The sequence below is a fragment of the Gadus chalcogrammus genome, chromosome 1 (assembly GCF_026213295.1).
Source record: "Gadus chalcogrammus isolate NIFS_2021 chromosome 1, NIFS_Gcha_1.0, whole genome shotgun sequence".
Taxonomy (NCBI): Eukaryota; Metazoa; Chordata; class Actinopteri; order Gadiformes; family Gadidae; genus Gadus; species Gadus chalcogrammus.
In genome coordinates, this window is record NC_079412.1 from 11,408,052 (window position 1) to 11,423,897 (window position 15,846).

Below are 15,846 nucleotides of genomic sequence, written 5' to 3' on the forward strand. Positions count from 1 at the left end.
AAGGAATGGCAAATCTGGGTAAAAACAAAATAAAAGTTTAAATGAAATTCCTTGAAAACAATGTCTTCCATGTTCATACAAAAACAGCTGTAATGTCCAAAGAGTGATGGTCTCATCGTGGTTAAAGGTCCCGTGGCTAACATATATGCTACAATGGAGAGGAAAAGAGAAATTCTATCCGAGTACCACTTTGACCTGTACACTGATTGGTTATGAATGTGAATGAACTTGAATGGCTATGGACGCTTGGGTTGAGAGGGGCTCAGTCACGGCGTGAAAGACACCTGGCACTGTGGTTGTCATGTGGGCCAGGAGATCAGGCTACCTGGCTCCTTGGCCTTCATGCGCAGGGCCACCAGGCCAGTGGGCTTGTACTCCATCTCGGGGCCTGGCTCAAAGCCAGGGGGGCCCAGGCCCCCGGGGAAGCTGTGGAGCGAGTAGAGGCCGTTGATGCCCGGGTGGTGTGGGGGGTGGTGGTGGTGGTGGGGGTGGTGGTGGTGGTGGTGGGGGTGGTGTGTGTGGGGGTGGCCGGGAGACGCCGGCATGCCCATGAAGCCGGGCAGGTTGCCATGGGGATGGGAGTAGGGGCTCATGCAGGACGAGGCCATGGACTCGGCGCCCAGGACGCACCCCCCGTTTGGGACCCCGCCCCCTGTGGACGGGACGCCTGGCCATAGGTTGCTCTGCATCTGTGCGCGGGACGGGACAGGGTGAGCAGGACGTCACCAACGACAAAAACATCAGTTACATCACAGAGCATAGGAGAAGATGATATCTATCTCTGTACATGGGTCTCAGAATGAACCTGGTATATGTTCACCTCTGGGTCCGTTTGTAACAGTATGTGTTACTTTGTGTTTGAGTGTGTACCTGGTATGTATCAGTATGTACCACTGTGTACAAAAAGGTGTTATCATGTTTCTGTATGTACCCTTATGTTTCAGAATGTAGTATTTCCCTCAATATCAGTATGTACCTGGTATATATCACTAGTAACAGTATTTACTAGAGCTGTCAGTTAAACGCGTTATTAACGGCGTTAACGCAAACCACTTTTAACGGCGTTAATATGACCACTTTTTTTTTTTTTTGGGCTCAAAACAAAGAAGCAGTAGCCTGACTGCTATGTTCAAGGCATATCTTTGTATGCTCATCGTTTAATTGCATTATAGGCTTTTTTTTTTGTACCGTCCTGTTTTGATCAGTATATATGCCAATGTTGTTATCAATAAAAAAACATTTGCACAAGGCAAGCCGATGCACTTCTCCATGTTGATAAGAGCATTAAAATTAGAAAAATGTATGGGACAAAGAATTCAAGGGATATTCAGCATAGAATATTTTTTTACGATTAATCGTGAGTTAACTATGGCATTAATGCGATTAATCGTGATTAAATATTTTAATCGCTTGACAGCCCTAGTATTTACCATATGTGTATGTACCAATATGTGTCCGTTTGTGTCAGTATGTACCTGGTATATTTCAGCCTGTATCAGTATGTGTCAGTTGTCAACCTGTTTCAATGCATGTCAGTACATCTCAGTGTGTACCCGTATGAACCAATATCTGTCAGTACGGTGTCTGTACCTGGTATGTGTCAATGTGTCCATATGTCTCAGTATGTACCAGTATCTGACAGAACAGAGTATGTGCACATGTCAGTGTGCGTCAGTGTGTACCTGGTATGTACCAGTGTGTCAGTGTGCGTCAGTCTGTACCTGGTATGCGCCAGTGTGTCAGTGTGCGTCAGTGTGTACCTGGTATGTGCACATGTCAGTGTGCGTCAGTGTGTACCTCGTATGTGCCAGTGTGTCAGTGTGCGTCAGCGTGTACCTGGTATGTGCCAGTGTGTCAGTGTGCGTCAGTGTGTACCTGGTATGTGCCAGTGTGTCAGTGTGCGTCAGTGTGTACCTGGTATGTGCCAGTGTGTCAGTGTGCGTCAGTGTGTACCTGGTATGTGCCAGTGTGTCAGTGTGCGTCAGTGTGTACCTGGTATGTGTCATGGCGGGGGAGCAGAGAGATATCGTATGAAGCAGTAAAGTGGTTGCGCACCTCCTGGATCTTTCCGTAGCGCTCTCGTTTCCTCCACTTGGCCCTGCGGTTCTGGAACCACACCTAGCGAGACAAACAGTCCGGTTAACAGGCAGCCTGGCCGTCTGCCCCAGCTCAGAGAGGGCTCCCAGTACCAGGAACACCCTGGGTCTTACTTGGAAACCATTTGGCAAACTAGTCTACCTGTGTTGTTGAGGTTTTCTAAAGGTCATATGAAGGCAGCGCTATGGAGCTTGGTGTAATTTAATAAGCAGAAAGCAGGACAAACCAAATAAAGGTACACACACACACACACACACACACAAATAGTTGGATCATATTTGTGTAAATGTGTATACTTTGCTATTCTACTCTGTAATCGGAAGTAAGAATATGTCTGTGATGATAAATGCTAGCACATGCAGTCATAATAAATGCAGTGTGGGGATAACATCAATACAAGGATGCTAGTGGTAAGGTAATTTGCAAGAGGTTAGACTGAAGAAAATACGTAAAGTGTTACAACCGGTGGTCAGGTGATCCCCTGGCGTGTATTACCTGCACTCTGGCCTCGGTGAGCTCGGTCCTCAGGGCCAGCTGTTCCCGGGCGTACACATCTGGGTAGTGGGTCTTCTGGAACACCTTCTCCAGCTCCTCCAGCTGGAAGGTGCTGAAGGTGGTGCGGTTGCGTCGCTTCTTGTTTTTGCCGGATAGGTCAATGGAGTCGGCGATAGAGTCCCCCTGCATGGCGCCGGTTGACTCCTTCAGTTTGGCACAGTAGTCTGAGCCGATCCCGGCATAGCCCATGGTTTTGGGGGAGGTCTTTTCTGTGAGATGCAGGGCATAAAGATATGAAACAGACTTTAGTAAGGCTAAAATAATACTTAACTAATAAAAGATGGTAACAGTTTTAAAAAGTAATACTTTTGTTTAATTGTTATTAATTTACATGATACTAGTTAACTCACTTAATTTGCATTATCACTTTTACTACTATGCAACATTTATTTGCATTGTTGTAGAGTAAAAATGTTTGAATCACGGTTGATATTATGACTTCAGCCTAGTGTTAAATTAGGTCTCCCGGATAAGACCATAAATTCTCAAATTTAATCACACTGTGATGATTTTTTGAAGAGGGTTTCACAGGCCATGAAGTTAATATTTCCAAGAAATTAAAAAAAAACATTGTGGGTTTTCTTAAACGAGGTGTTGGTTTAATGGCATTAGCAACAAGCATAGGATATGACTCAAATCCCTTCATTAAGGATGACGTCTTTTATTTCACAGCTCATAGAGAAGGCCTTGGAATGAAGCCACAAACCGAGTGTTACAAAACAAGTCTAGCAGATACTTAGACTGGCTTTGAAAATTATAAAATGTATCTTTTGGGATCATTACTTCAACACATGCATGCCATCTGGACATTTCAAGTGTCATATGAAAATATTTCTTGGGGTAAATACAACAAATCAAACACGTCCATCAAATATGATTTGTGATCCATCTACACAGATTTCAGACAAAACATGTGACGTGTCTGGCTAAATTGGAATTTAACATTTGGAACTATAGGCTAATAGAGGTTGAGCGGTGTGTGGAGCAGCAACAGGAAATCTAGCATGGAGTATTTTCCTTAATTCTAACAGACCATGAAAAGGGCTGGTTCCCTCCTGCAGTGTTTGGATGTTGATGTCTATGTTCATTACGTCTAACCCGTACCCCCCTTCACATGCACACATACACGCACACAAACACGAACGCACGTACACACGCAGACTCACACACACACACACACACACACACACACACACACACACACACACACACACACACACACACACACACACACACACACACACACACACACACACACACACACACATGCACACGCAGAGATGCACGCACACATACGTACGCTCGCACGTGCGTACGAACACACACATGCACGACCACACTCACATCGATCCCGCTGCATGCAATCACAGGGGACAATTCAGATGACTATGCTGTTCAATTAAATATCGATAAAGAGATTTTTGATTGAATCCCTAATTTCTTTGTATCCATTCCAATAGGAATCAAACTGGAGGTTGTATGCTTCATTGAGAGTGGCCGACGGCGCTCGCTCTCTCCGTCCAAACCCATGCACTCCCATCCGCTCTCCCTGCTGCCAGTGTAATGCGATAGCAGTGCAAAATGCCCAGTATTTTGGTGTACGGAAGAAGGGAAAGTGCCGGGAGGAATTGGTTGAAGGAGAAAGAAGGAGCGATTCTGGTGCACTGACATCATGGCAAGAATTCCGGCCTCTTTTTGTGGCCTCTCGTTTTTTATGAAGAAGTTTAGATTTTTGGACAAGAAGGGTTTCTAAGTGGATTGGCTGTCGGTGAACAAGAGGTAGGCTACGTTGTTGTTTTGATTGTATAATTTACCCTTTTACTGGTTCTAAATGTTCTATTCGAAAACGCCCACCTTTGAAAATAACAACAAAATCCTAGGTTAATAAACCTAAATTAGGTTGACTCTATAGTTTTAAATGGCTTGTGTTAAATTGTAGAACTACAGGAAGGGCAAGAGTATAGCTAAATAGTTGTAAATTATTAAATTATTAATGATTGAAATAATTCAATCATTAATAATAGGCACATTAACACACACACACACACACACACACACACACACACACACACACACACACACACACACACACACACACACACACACACACACACACACACACACACACACACACACACACACACACACACACACACACGCACACACACACACACACCTTAATTAAACAAAGTCAATCTAGAGGTTATTGAAACATTGACCATTCCAGGGGCATCCAGAGGCCAAATAAACAACCATAAAATAATTTAGGTGTTCTTAAAGAACGAAGGAAACATAAAAAAAAAAAAAAAAAAAAATAGTTAGGCCTAATGGAAAGAAAGAAAGCCTAAAATAAAAATAATGAGTACGAAAAAGTTTTTAAAAAGTAATTGGCTGTCTTCAACGATAACCCAATTCATTCTTGTGTATATTTTTCTAAACAGCAGTACACACACCCTGTATCCACAAATAATATCCTTTCCTCTGCTGATTCACATTGAAGATTATTAAGACTAATAAATACGAGAAAACCCATATAGCCCTAAATCCGCATGCTTTGTTTGAAGAATCTCCCCCAGGATATTGAATCAATCAAACACACAATTACATTGATGAAGTCTGATGAAGTGTGAAGGATTTCCATTATGACCGACGGCGAAACACAACTTTTACAATGAGGGATTTCATTTTTTTACATTTGCTACAGATGTGTCCAGATGCTACCTTTTTCTGTCATATTTTGCTGCCACCATGAATAAACGGTGTTTAATATGTTTAATAACGGTGTATATTAATCTGCCTTTGTAATAATTTGATGCAGACCTACCGGATACTTACACGTTGTACAAAGCATGGTTGACATGTGGTTTATAAGTGTTCATTAAATGTCGAGGTTCGAAATAAAGCCATATTATGAACATCATTATGATTGTTATTATTATCATCATCATTCGCATCGTTATTGTTATTATTATTATTATTATTATTATTATTATTATTATTATCATTATTTTAGATGCCTATTTGTTAGAATTAAAATGATTGCCTTATTAACATTGAAGGATCCCTACCTTCGGAGTTGATCTCATAGAACGCCGTCTTCCCACTAATCGCTATCCCCTTTCGGTCTGGATTTATGCTGTCCGAGAACTTGTTGCTGTGTTTGGAAGGCGACGCGCGGTGAGGGTTTGCCGCGGCGGCGCCGTGCGTAAAGTCCGCGGGCGCGTCGCTAAACCTCCCCATGGAGGAACTGTAAAAATCCGCGCGCAGGCTGAGACGATGCGGATGAGGAGCGTGGGACGTCTTCTGAAGCTCATCACAGGGAAGGAAGGAGCTCGAACTGTGCTCGAGTCCCGGGGACGATTCTGGAGTTGTTCTGCTTGCCTGGGAACAGAAAGACAAACAACTTTCTGTCTCCATCTCACGGTCCAGCATCAAGTAATGACCAGGATCCTATAGTGAAGGCGCCTGAGTGAGGGCTCCGCACTGTTTTTTTCGCCCTCTGTTTCATCATGTCAAGTGGGTGGGATTTAGCAGATCAGAAACAAAGACCCGTGAAACTGGGAGTCGAGAGGGTGGTTGGGGTGGGGGGGGGGGGGGGTGGTTGACAGCAGTCTGATATAATCCGCTAAAAATTCAATCACGTGTGGTTTGTGTCCATCCAATTAACCATTTAATTCCAATTTCTTACACGGCAATAGTCACAGAAACAATGTTGACAGTGGGGGCGAGAGGCGATTTTGCGCGGGCCAAGAAAAAGGTTTTACGCAACAAAAGATGAGCGAATTATGGTCCGTGTTTCTGATGGCTTATAGGAGACTCAACACGTATAAGTCTGTGTGATGTTTCATTAATATTGTTTTGATAATACAATGGGAGTTTAGCTTATAGCCTCATAATTTTTCCCATTAACTTAGCTCAAATAGGCCTCTAACTTTTGTATTCTTTATGTAAACTGCTCAGTAGAAGATAGGTGTCGGTATTTATAAAAAAAATATTGCGAGATATAATTGTAATCTTTTAAAAACAGGTCTATAGCTTTTATTTATTTTGTTGCGTTTCAACTATTTAGTACAGACCCGGCTACTTTTAATATAGCCTATCCATATATCGTTTGATCCTTTTTATAATCCTGCGAATTATAATAGGCCTACATTCATTCATAATTGAAAAGTCCTAAATGTTTAAACAGTAAGTAGTACAGGCTATATGTTTGAATTACGCATCGGAAACAAGATGCGGGTTTAAGGTTTAAGCCCCCTTGTTTGGTGAAACAGGTTTTAAATTATTCGGTATTCTTGGATTAATTTAATAAAAGTACGTTAGTAGCTATTAATTATCCTACATTTCCGAATAATCCAAAAGGGAGATTTTAAGGAGATGAAATGTTACGCCAAGTGACCACAGAAATGAGCAAGATCCCAACTGATCCAACAAACATTAAACGTGTGGTGTTTCATTCTTCTTTTTAATGCCAACCAAATTTAGAAAAATACTCTTCAAAAACATTCACCGCTACATTTCAATTCTAGCTCAACGATGAATGCGTGAATTTATTTAGGTTTAAACAGATTGAAATAAGCGTTTCAAAATAATCGATATAACAGTTTATTTACCTAATAAAACTTCTTGACAATCGTGGCTCCACGATTGTAGGGTAAAAAAATCCTCTAGCAGGAATTTTTAGCGATCGATCCGAGCCTATATCTTCCTAAATAAAAGAGGGCTTCTTCGTCTAAAGTAAGAGGCCTATAATGCGCTACTGCAAGCCTATCTCGATACGTTGAAATGCATGCGACCTTTATCTTATACTTATACCTAACTTTACTCTTCACCAATGTGTGCGCCGTGCACTTCACATATCTTAATACAGTATTTTAATGTAGGCCAACTATTTAATATTGTTATGCATTATTGTTTTTCAAATAAGTATTAGGGAGCTTACCTATTGATTTCTCTATAATTTAGATGTGTAAGTAATTACAAATTTGCACTAAAGTAAATTATATATATATCTATAATTTACTATTTACTATTTATGATATTTACAAGTTCATCTAATAGCTCTATATATAGAGCTATTAGATGAACTTGTAAATATCATTAGTTCTCAGAGGGAGCCTTTAGTCTTTCGGTTTTATAGAGCATTTACAACAAAACACAACCAAATGTATCGTTGTGCATAACTATGCCTGCATAATATATTTGCAAATATAAAAGAAAAAATAAATAATATATTCACATATATATATAATATGTATTTTTATATAAATATACGTGTGTGTGTGTTTGTGTGTGTGTGTGTGTGCGCGTGTGTGTGTTAATATTCAAAACTCTATATTGTGGAGCTCTACAAAGCAGTAAGATTAAAGGCTGCCTCTGAGGACTGTTGATATTGACAAGTTATCTAAAATCTGGTTAGGCCACGTCTAAACAACGTGCACTTACAGAGTTTGGATATGGTAACATTGACTCTGAGTACATCTGACAATCTTTTGAAAAGCTGAGCCTGACTGCTGCCCAGCTGAGGGACAAGTGTATAAACACGAAGCCATTTGCTCTGGGCGGGGGCACACAACCTCATTTGATTCCATTTGACTTGTTAAAACCTAAAGTGTCGTTTGGCAGGAGAGCACATGGATCACTAAGGTTAAAGTTCTGTAGCATTATATTTGAATTACCTCTCCGGGTAAGATAAAGTACTTGTACATGATTTTGACAATAGGGGAATTGTGTCGTCTCACACACACACTGTCAAAGATATAATGTATAATACAGATGAATGAGATTTAGTGGAACTTAAGGGTAAGAAATTGTTCCATCGGAAATATATGAGTTTCCTTATGGGTTCCCAAATAATACACATGATGTGCTTGTAAAATCAGCTCCGAAATAAATATTGGGTTTCAGAATAGACAGCTATTTAAAAACAAAAGTGCAAAGTGAACAAAGTCCCTGATGTTGAATGCAATAAATGCAGAGACATGGCTGTTGACGTATGAGAGCTTCTGTTAGCTCTACGAGACGGTTCCCGTCCTTAGACATAAGGCGTAATTGCATTTGTTTGTAACATGACTTAGATTAGCAGGGTAATGTCAGGAGAGTGGGGTCTGCGGAACCACGCTCCCTTCCCATGATGATCACCGCCGTGCTGCTCCTAAGCCCTCCAAGTGACTGAGAGCTGTGGAAAGACCACGTATGGACGGCTCATCACAATAGTACAGTCACTCTGGGAGAGAATATGTCTCTAAGATGGATACACAATCCATTTCAGGGGAAGGGGGGTGGGATGGTGGTGGGGGGGGAGATGTGCTCATGTTTCTGAAATCTCGCGGGCGTCCACGTCCTCTGTAGCCCAGGGCAACAGCAGAGCACTCTTGGACTCCAGAATCCAGCTGAGTAAATGCATTCCAGAATTGCGAGTAAGAGGAAGGAACGTTGGCGCTGTGATCCCCCCCCCCCCCTTCCCGCCCCCCCCTCCCCCATCCTTCCCCCCTCAGTCGCCCCAGGTAACATTTTTGTTTATATTAAAGGCCACGGCAACAACAACCAAAAAATAAAAACGCACACATAGGATGTTGAGAATTATGGGTAAATGTTTTTGCCATGGAATCGCCGGCTCATGCGATCTCTGTGGGTTAAGGTCTGGGTTGACTTAATGTGCATTCATGTCCGTATATTCTTGCCCATTTCATAGTAGACATGTTAAACACCAGCTATCCTCCTAAAGAAGTGCCCAAAACCAAGCAATGGTTTTGTGAAACAATGCCCAAAACCCCAAAAACAGCATCAGAAATCCCCTGTACACATTCATCTCACAGAGCGATCATTGACTCATTCTGCCTCCTACCTCACTCAGAGATAAGTCCATTCTGGGGTCCTCACGGAACAGCAGCGACTGAAACCCGGCGACGGGGAGTCGACGGTGAGCTGCCAGGCCCCCTCGATGCTCCTCGGGGGCCCAGCCCTGGTCCCTCGGCCCTGTCCCTGTCATGACCCCGCTCAGGAAATCACTCCAGCCTGCCGGCGAGCCGGGCCCCTGTCGGTGAGCCGGGCCCCTCCCTGCCGCCTGCTGGTTTAGTGCACAGATAACCGTGTCTAAAGGTCAGCCACTCTGAGCCGGCTCAGGTCTCTGCTCGCGGCCCCGGGGCTGGAGGCCCTAATACGGCCTACATCCTACATCCTCCACGCAGGGCCCCGCGCCGTGGGCCCCGTCACACCCTGTTACACCTTACATCCGTGAGCATGCACTGGCTCTGGTCACACACACACACACACACACACACACACACATGCGCATGCATACGCACACACACACATACACACACACAAACACACCACACACACACACTCACACACACAGAGGCAGACACAGAGGCACACACACACACACAAACTCACACAAAAACACACACACACACACACACACATGCATACATGCACACACACACACACACACACACACACACACACACACACACACACGCACACACACACGCACGCACACACACACACACACACACACACACACACACACACACACACACACACACACACGCACTCACACAAACACACACACACACACACACATGCACACCCAGATATACACTCACTTAAGCACACACACACACTGCACACACACATACACTTGTGCGCATGTGTATAATGTTAACGTGCACAATTCCATATGTGCCTTAAGAGATGCAAGACACAAAATATGCACACACGGACACACACACAAACACACACACACACACACACACACACACACACACACACACACACACACACACACACACACACACACACACACACACACACACACACACACACACACACACACACTGACACACATAATCAATGAGGCACATTATTGAAATCAAATGTCTTTTGTAACGAGGCATTGCCCTTTTTAATATATACTGAATGATTTGTCATCAAAAGCTATGAAACAACAGGCAGACAACCTGCTTCGATGTACACACGCTCATTAAACCTGGCCCCCCGGCCCCGTCTGCATTCAACAACTTGGAGGATACTTTCATGGACATGCACAGAGCATGAATCCAGCCGGACTGAGATGGGGTGCTCTTGTCTGTTCTGAACACACACATTGTCCACAAACGCAGCCGTCGTCCCCTGTCTGGCCATCCTCGCCCCGGGCCTTTCCTCTCGCGTACAGGGTGGCGATTCAACCTGAGGTTTGCATTAGAATAGGAGAAGGGATAGCTAATTTAATTAGCCGCCATGAATGCACTGAGATGATCCCATATGCAGAGATGGGCTCTCCCGTCTCAGGGGCCCCCCCTCCTCACATCCTCCTCTCGGTGTCCAGAAGCCCGAGAGCCAGCTGAGGGTCCCTGACTGACAGCTGCCGACCCCGGGGGTCAACGTGGTGGAGTGGTGCATTGTGGGACAGGGCTGCTGCTGCCGGAGGAGTGCTCTGAGGTGGGAATGGGAAGTGGGGTGGCTGTCCTCCGGCTGACCCGGGCCGATGGACGCATCCCTCCCGGAGAGTGAGCCTCTCAGAGGAGCCTTCTCATGGGTCTGAGTGGACTCGTGTGAGGGGAACCATGTACTTGGCAGGCCGATGGGTTTGCTCATGAAAGGGCGTCATGGTTTTGCTATTAGTTGAGAGGGTTCTGGATGAAAAAATAAAAATAATAGATCATTATCCCTAAAGGGTGTGAGAAAATGACCTTATTTTGTCAACTCTCTTTCAAAAAATGGTATGAAAAAAACTGTGGAACTCAGTTTTTATACTATAAACTGAATATAAATAAATTAGAATTATAGCTTAATATATAGCATCAACTTTTTTACTGTCTGTATTTATTGGTAGTTAGTCTAAATGTTTCAATGTATTGCCTTTCTTTCGCAGACATTACATTTTTTTTCACTTTCCTCTTAAATAACCTAAATACATTTTCATTCCCTCACAATAGGCAGGCATGACAACGATTGATTGATGAGTTTATCTTATTTAAAACAATTATATAAAAAAATCATAAACCAATTAACTGCGGTTTCTTTCCATTTTAGTTGCATATACATTAAACCTATGGCGTGGAAAGAGTTAAGAGTGAGAAGTGAGAATCGCAATGTGAATTGAATGCTGACGACGACCATCGAGTTATGAAATATCTTGTCGCGATATTGTTCTCACTCCGACGGGCTCATAGAGAACCGGCCGGTGCAAGAACCTCTTGGCCTGCTCAGAAACTCAACGTCTGCAGGAATTCCTAAACACGCTCCCTAACGAAACCATCTGGACAGCGGCGCGGCCACGATGCCGCGGACGCGTGCTTTCCATCGCTAAAAATAAATAGTGATTTAATGTGGAGTGGATGGGATACTGTTCGAGAAAAATCTATTTGACCCAAGGGCCTTGATCAAATTAACGGTGGTAAAACAATTACCACTATACACGGATGCGCAGCACCATGAGACTTTGATTACACAGCGAGCTAGAGGACATCTCTGGTCCTCTGACCGTGGCCCTTAACCCTTTCCCTGGATGAGAGGCTCCCAGAACAGCTGAAGACAGGACAACACCTGCGGTAACTTGGTAATATAAGACAAAAAATTATCCACAAAATTAGGATTTCTGCTCATAGACGGAGACTGTTACTCCTGTTTTTTCAGGAGGTTATTTGGGGAAAGTAAATATGTATTAAATATATCCTCCTCATCCTCAAACCGCTGAGGAGGACATACTTCATATATTTACATTATAATACAATTGTTAAACCAAATAAAGGTACAAATTCAAACATAATGCTTTAGGCGTATATCTATAGGCCTATTTAGTTGACATCTTAAAATAATACAATTCCTTTTTCTAATAGTCAGCAAACCAGTCAAAAGTAAAATAAGTCATGAATTGTAATCTTTAATGTCAAACTGTACAATGGCCCATGGCCCGCATTCACAACAGGGGTCAAACTAAATACGGACATAGCCTGTTTCTTTCAGCCGTTAACGTTATAACCGCATTTTAAAATCCAGCTCCTGTCTGATTTTGAAAGAATAATGTCTAATCTAATTGTCCGTCGGAAAATACCATTTAATTGATAGACCTATGTGTTAAAAATTAGAAGCAAATTTGTTAAAACTAAATGCTGGTCATTTGTTTATTTTCAATTAGGCCTACATTTCTCCTTTAAGACTTTAAATAATTATTAAATGACGTTAAGGTAACTCGAGTAAAATTGTCCAAACTATTTGGTCTATAGGAATTATTTCTTAGTGTGCTTAAATTCGCAAGAACATTGTTGTACATATCTGAGGCGTAAATATCTACGCTAATTGGATAATTGGATAAGCAATGGCTGTCTGAGGTCTGCAATTAGTCTGTAATATTGGGTGTGACAAGAAAGCTGGACGAAAAAAATCAACCTTTGCGTACTCAGAGAAGGCAAAGCTTTCTTTAAAAAATAAAAACATCTTTAGAATCAATCCATAGCCTTTCAGCATATGATTATATAATAATAATATATAATTCTTGCATTAATATTCTTCAGAAATGTTTAATATGCGCCTCTGATGTTTGTGATTAAGCTCTCTTAACGTTTAGATAGTCGGCATATGATTTATGTTCAGCCTGTAAGGATGATAGCTGTAGACCTGCTACAGTCCAGAGAGCACAGCCGTGGCCCCCGCATGCTTGGCCCCTGGACAGCAGCAGCTAGCCAACAGTGGACTCCAGGGTTTGGCACACAGGGGCCACCGTCCAAAACACAATATCAGAACCCTTCTGACCCAAGGAAGTTCTCCGGGAGAATACTGTCGGCCTTATTCTAGATAAATATTTACATTTTACAGCACAGGATGGTTTTTAAACCGCTGTCCTTAAATAAATAGGGTGAACCTCGTTCAATGACACTTTCAGTAGGGTGGTTTGCTGAGCCCCATATAGGCGTGCTCTGAATAATTTGGCGTGCTCTGAATTAAATTATTGCATATAAAGCCTCCTATAGTTAATGAGGCTTAAAACCTGACTATATTCTGTTTAATTGCAGAAACTCAACCTCAAAGTTGAACTGTAAATGGGACTTTAAGGCATCATGTTAAAAGTGACCCCCTTTGTGCATGTGGTTTCTGTGGGTCTTTTTTCAAGCACAAATAGGGGCAGTTGGTCTCATAACGAAAGAAAATGGTTTTGCAGTTGCTAAAAACAGTTTATTTCTACAGGATTAGACGTTTTTCTAAACAACAAAAAAACACGAATGGGCCTATATTACAATCATCGCATGGCAGTAGTGCTGCAAGTTTTATTAATATTAACTTTGTTGTTGTCGCTGTTTTTGGCACATTATCTGCTATGTTGTTTGATGCAGGGTGTTTGTTGACAGCTATCTTATGCAAGTCCCTGTACTACGTTTAATAAAATGTATTTTATCTAAGTCCAAATCCAACAGGCATATGCATGGATAAAGTTCTGATTGTGACATCAGTCCCTGCAGCCCAGCCCATGCCCATATCTCTCTCCGTCTCTCATGCTCATCTAACCCTCTCTCCAAAACAGGACCTATCAAATATTTCCCGAGAAATATCACAATGCAACTCAATCCTCCAGAGGGGTCCACGCACCAGGAGCCCCATGCCCCCCTGGTGCAGCCCGTCCCGGGTCACATGCACCTCTTTGTTCCTAGCCAATCAGATGCAGCTGTGCAAGCGAGGCCGGGATAGCTGGGGGTCATCCCAGCGGATGCTCGGGCCCATCCTGCTACTTGTGCCCCCGGGGCCTGGGCATGGTTGTGTGACCCCGAGAAAGCCACCCAGACGCTGGGGATAATGGAGACCCCTACCCATGATGCTCTGCTCCCTTAGGACTGCAGCTTATGTTTTGTCTTTGGACTCTCTCTCTCTCTCTCTCTCTCTCTCTCTCTCTCTCTCTCTCTCTCTCTCTCTCTCTCTCTCTCTCTCTCTCTCTCTCTCTCTCTCTCTCTCTCTCTCCCCTTCTATTAAACACACACTCAAACATCCACCCTTGCACACACACACACACAGACACACACACACACACACACACACACACACACACACACACACACACACACACACACACACACACACACACACACACACACACACACACACACACACACACACATACACACACACCCACACACACACACACACACACATGCATGCACATTTAGTTACCAGGAGATCCAGGGACATTATAAATGTGTGTGGGTGTGGTTGTGCGTGTGTGTGCATTTCTGTGTGTGCGTGTGAGTGTTTTTGTGGGTGAGGTATGAGTTTAGAAAGGGAGCGTCACATCTCTTTTGGGGAAGAGAACGGAGCATGGCTAATCAGAATAAGTGGAGCTCCACAGTCAAAGAAAAGACTAGGGCCAAGAGAGAGAGAGAGAGAGAGAGAGAGAGAGAGAGAGAGAGAGAGAGAGAGAGAGAGAGAGAGAGAGAGAGAGAGAGAGAGAGAGAGAGAGAGAGAGAGAGAGATCCGACGACCCTGGGGGTTGAAGTGACTGAATAGAAAATAAACTGTTTGGAATTACTCCTCACATCGAGGAATAGAAAGCAGCTGCAAAAATTCTCAACCGACTCGTTGGATTTCTGTGCAGTGCGGGGCGGGCTTTCAGCGCGCACATCACACTGGCGAAAACCCCAGGGCTTGGACGGCAAGGAGAAGTAAAACCCTGTGTTTTAACCTCTCGTCTATTTACAAAAAGTGATCCATTGTAACCTATTATTGCTGAAGCTGCGGAAAAACAACCCTTCCCCCGCCCCCCCCCGCCCCCACCTGCCCAGCGCCACCGGGTCCTAATGAGGGGGTCTGTGACGGAAGCAGAGAGCCGTAGATAAGTAGTCCTACCGGGGCTTGCCCCGCTGATACCCGGCACATGTCCGCTGATCAGTGAGGTTTTAAGGGGTTTAGGGTTTTGATAAGCCGCAGCAGGTCTCGGTCTGGGCCTCGGCTGGGGGGTGAGGGGGGGAGTGGGGGAAGGGTGGGATACAGGGGTCTGAAAATATCCAGCAAACAGCACACTGGAGAGCGCGCGCTCGCTAGTTTGAAATCTAATTTATGGCCACTTCACTGCAGCTGGATTTACACATCCGACCAGGGGATACGTTACATACGCTGCAGAGAGGGCGTCCACCCGGCCCTACTCTCTCTCTCTCTCTCTCTCTCTCTCTCTCTCTCTCTCTCTCTCTCTCTCTCTCTCTCTCT

General features: G+C 43.7%; 1 protein-coding gene across 1 annotated transcript; it reads right to left on the bottom strand.

Annotated features, from left to right (window-relative positions):
- Positions 1 to 299: 299 nt before the first annotated feature.
- alx3 (ALX homeobox 3) lies at positions 300 to 6,069 on the bottom strand. Its single transcript, XM_056602540.1, has 4 exons — positions 5,721 to 6,069; positions 2,593 to 2,861; positions 1,993 to 2,118; positions 300 to 689 (listed from the first exon to the last, which is right to left on the bottom strand). The coding sequence occupies exons 1-4, from the start codon at positions 6,067 to 6,069 to the stop codon at positions 300 to 302; spliced, it is 1,134 nt and encodes a 377-aa protein (XP_056458515.1).
- Positions 6,070 to 15,846: the final 9,777 nt, after the last annotated feature.

Coding starts and splice junctions, on each gene's coding strand:
- alx3 (XM_056602540.1), bottom strand. CDS start 6,069: ATGGAGACAGAAAGTTGTTTGTCTTTCTGTTCCCAGGCAAGCAGAACA. Junction 2,119..2,592: donor TCACCGAGGCCAGAGTGCAG/GTAATACACGCC, acceptor TTGTCTCGCTAG/GTGTGGTTCCAGAACCGCAG. Junction 690..1,992: donor CCCGCCATGACACATACCAG/GTACACACTGAC, acceptor TCCCGCGCACAG/ATGCAGAGCAACCTATGGCC.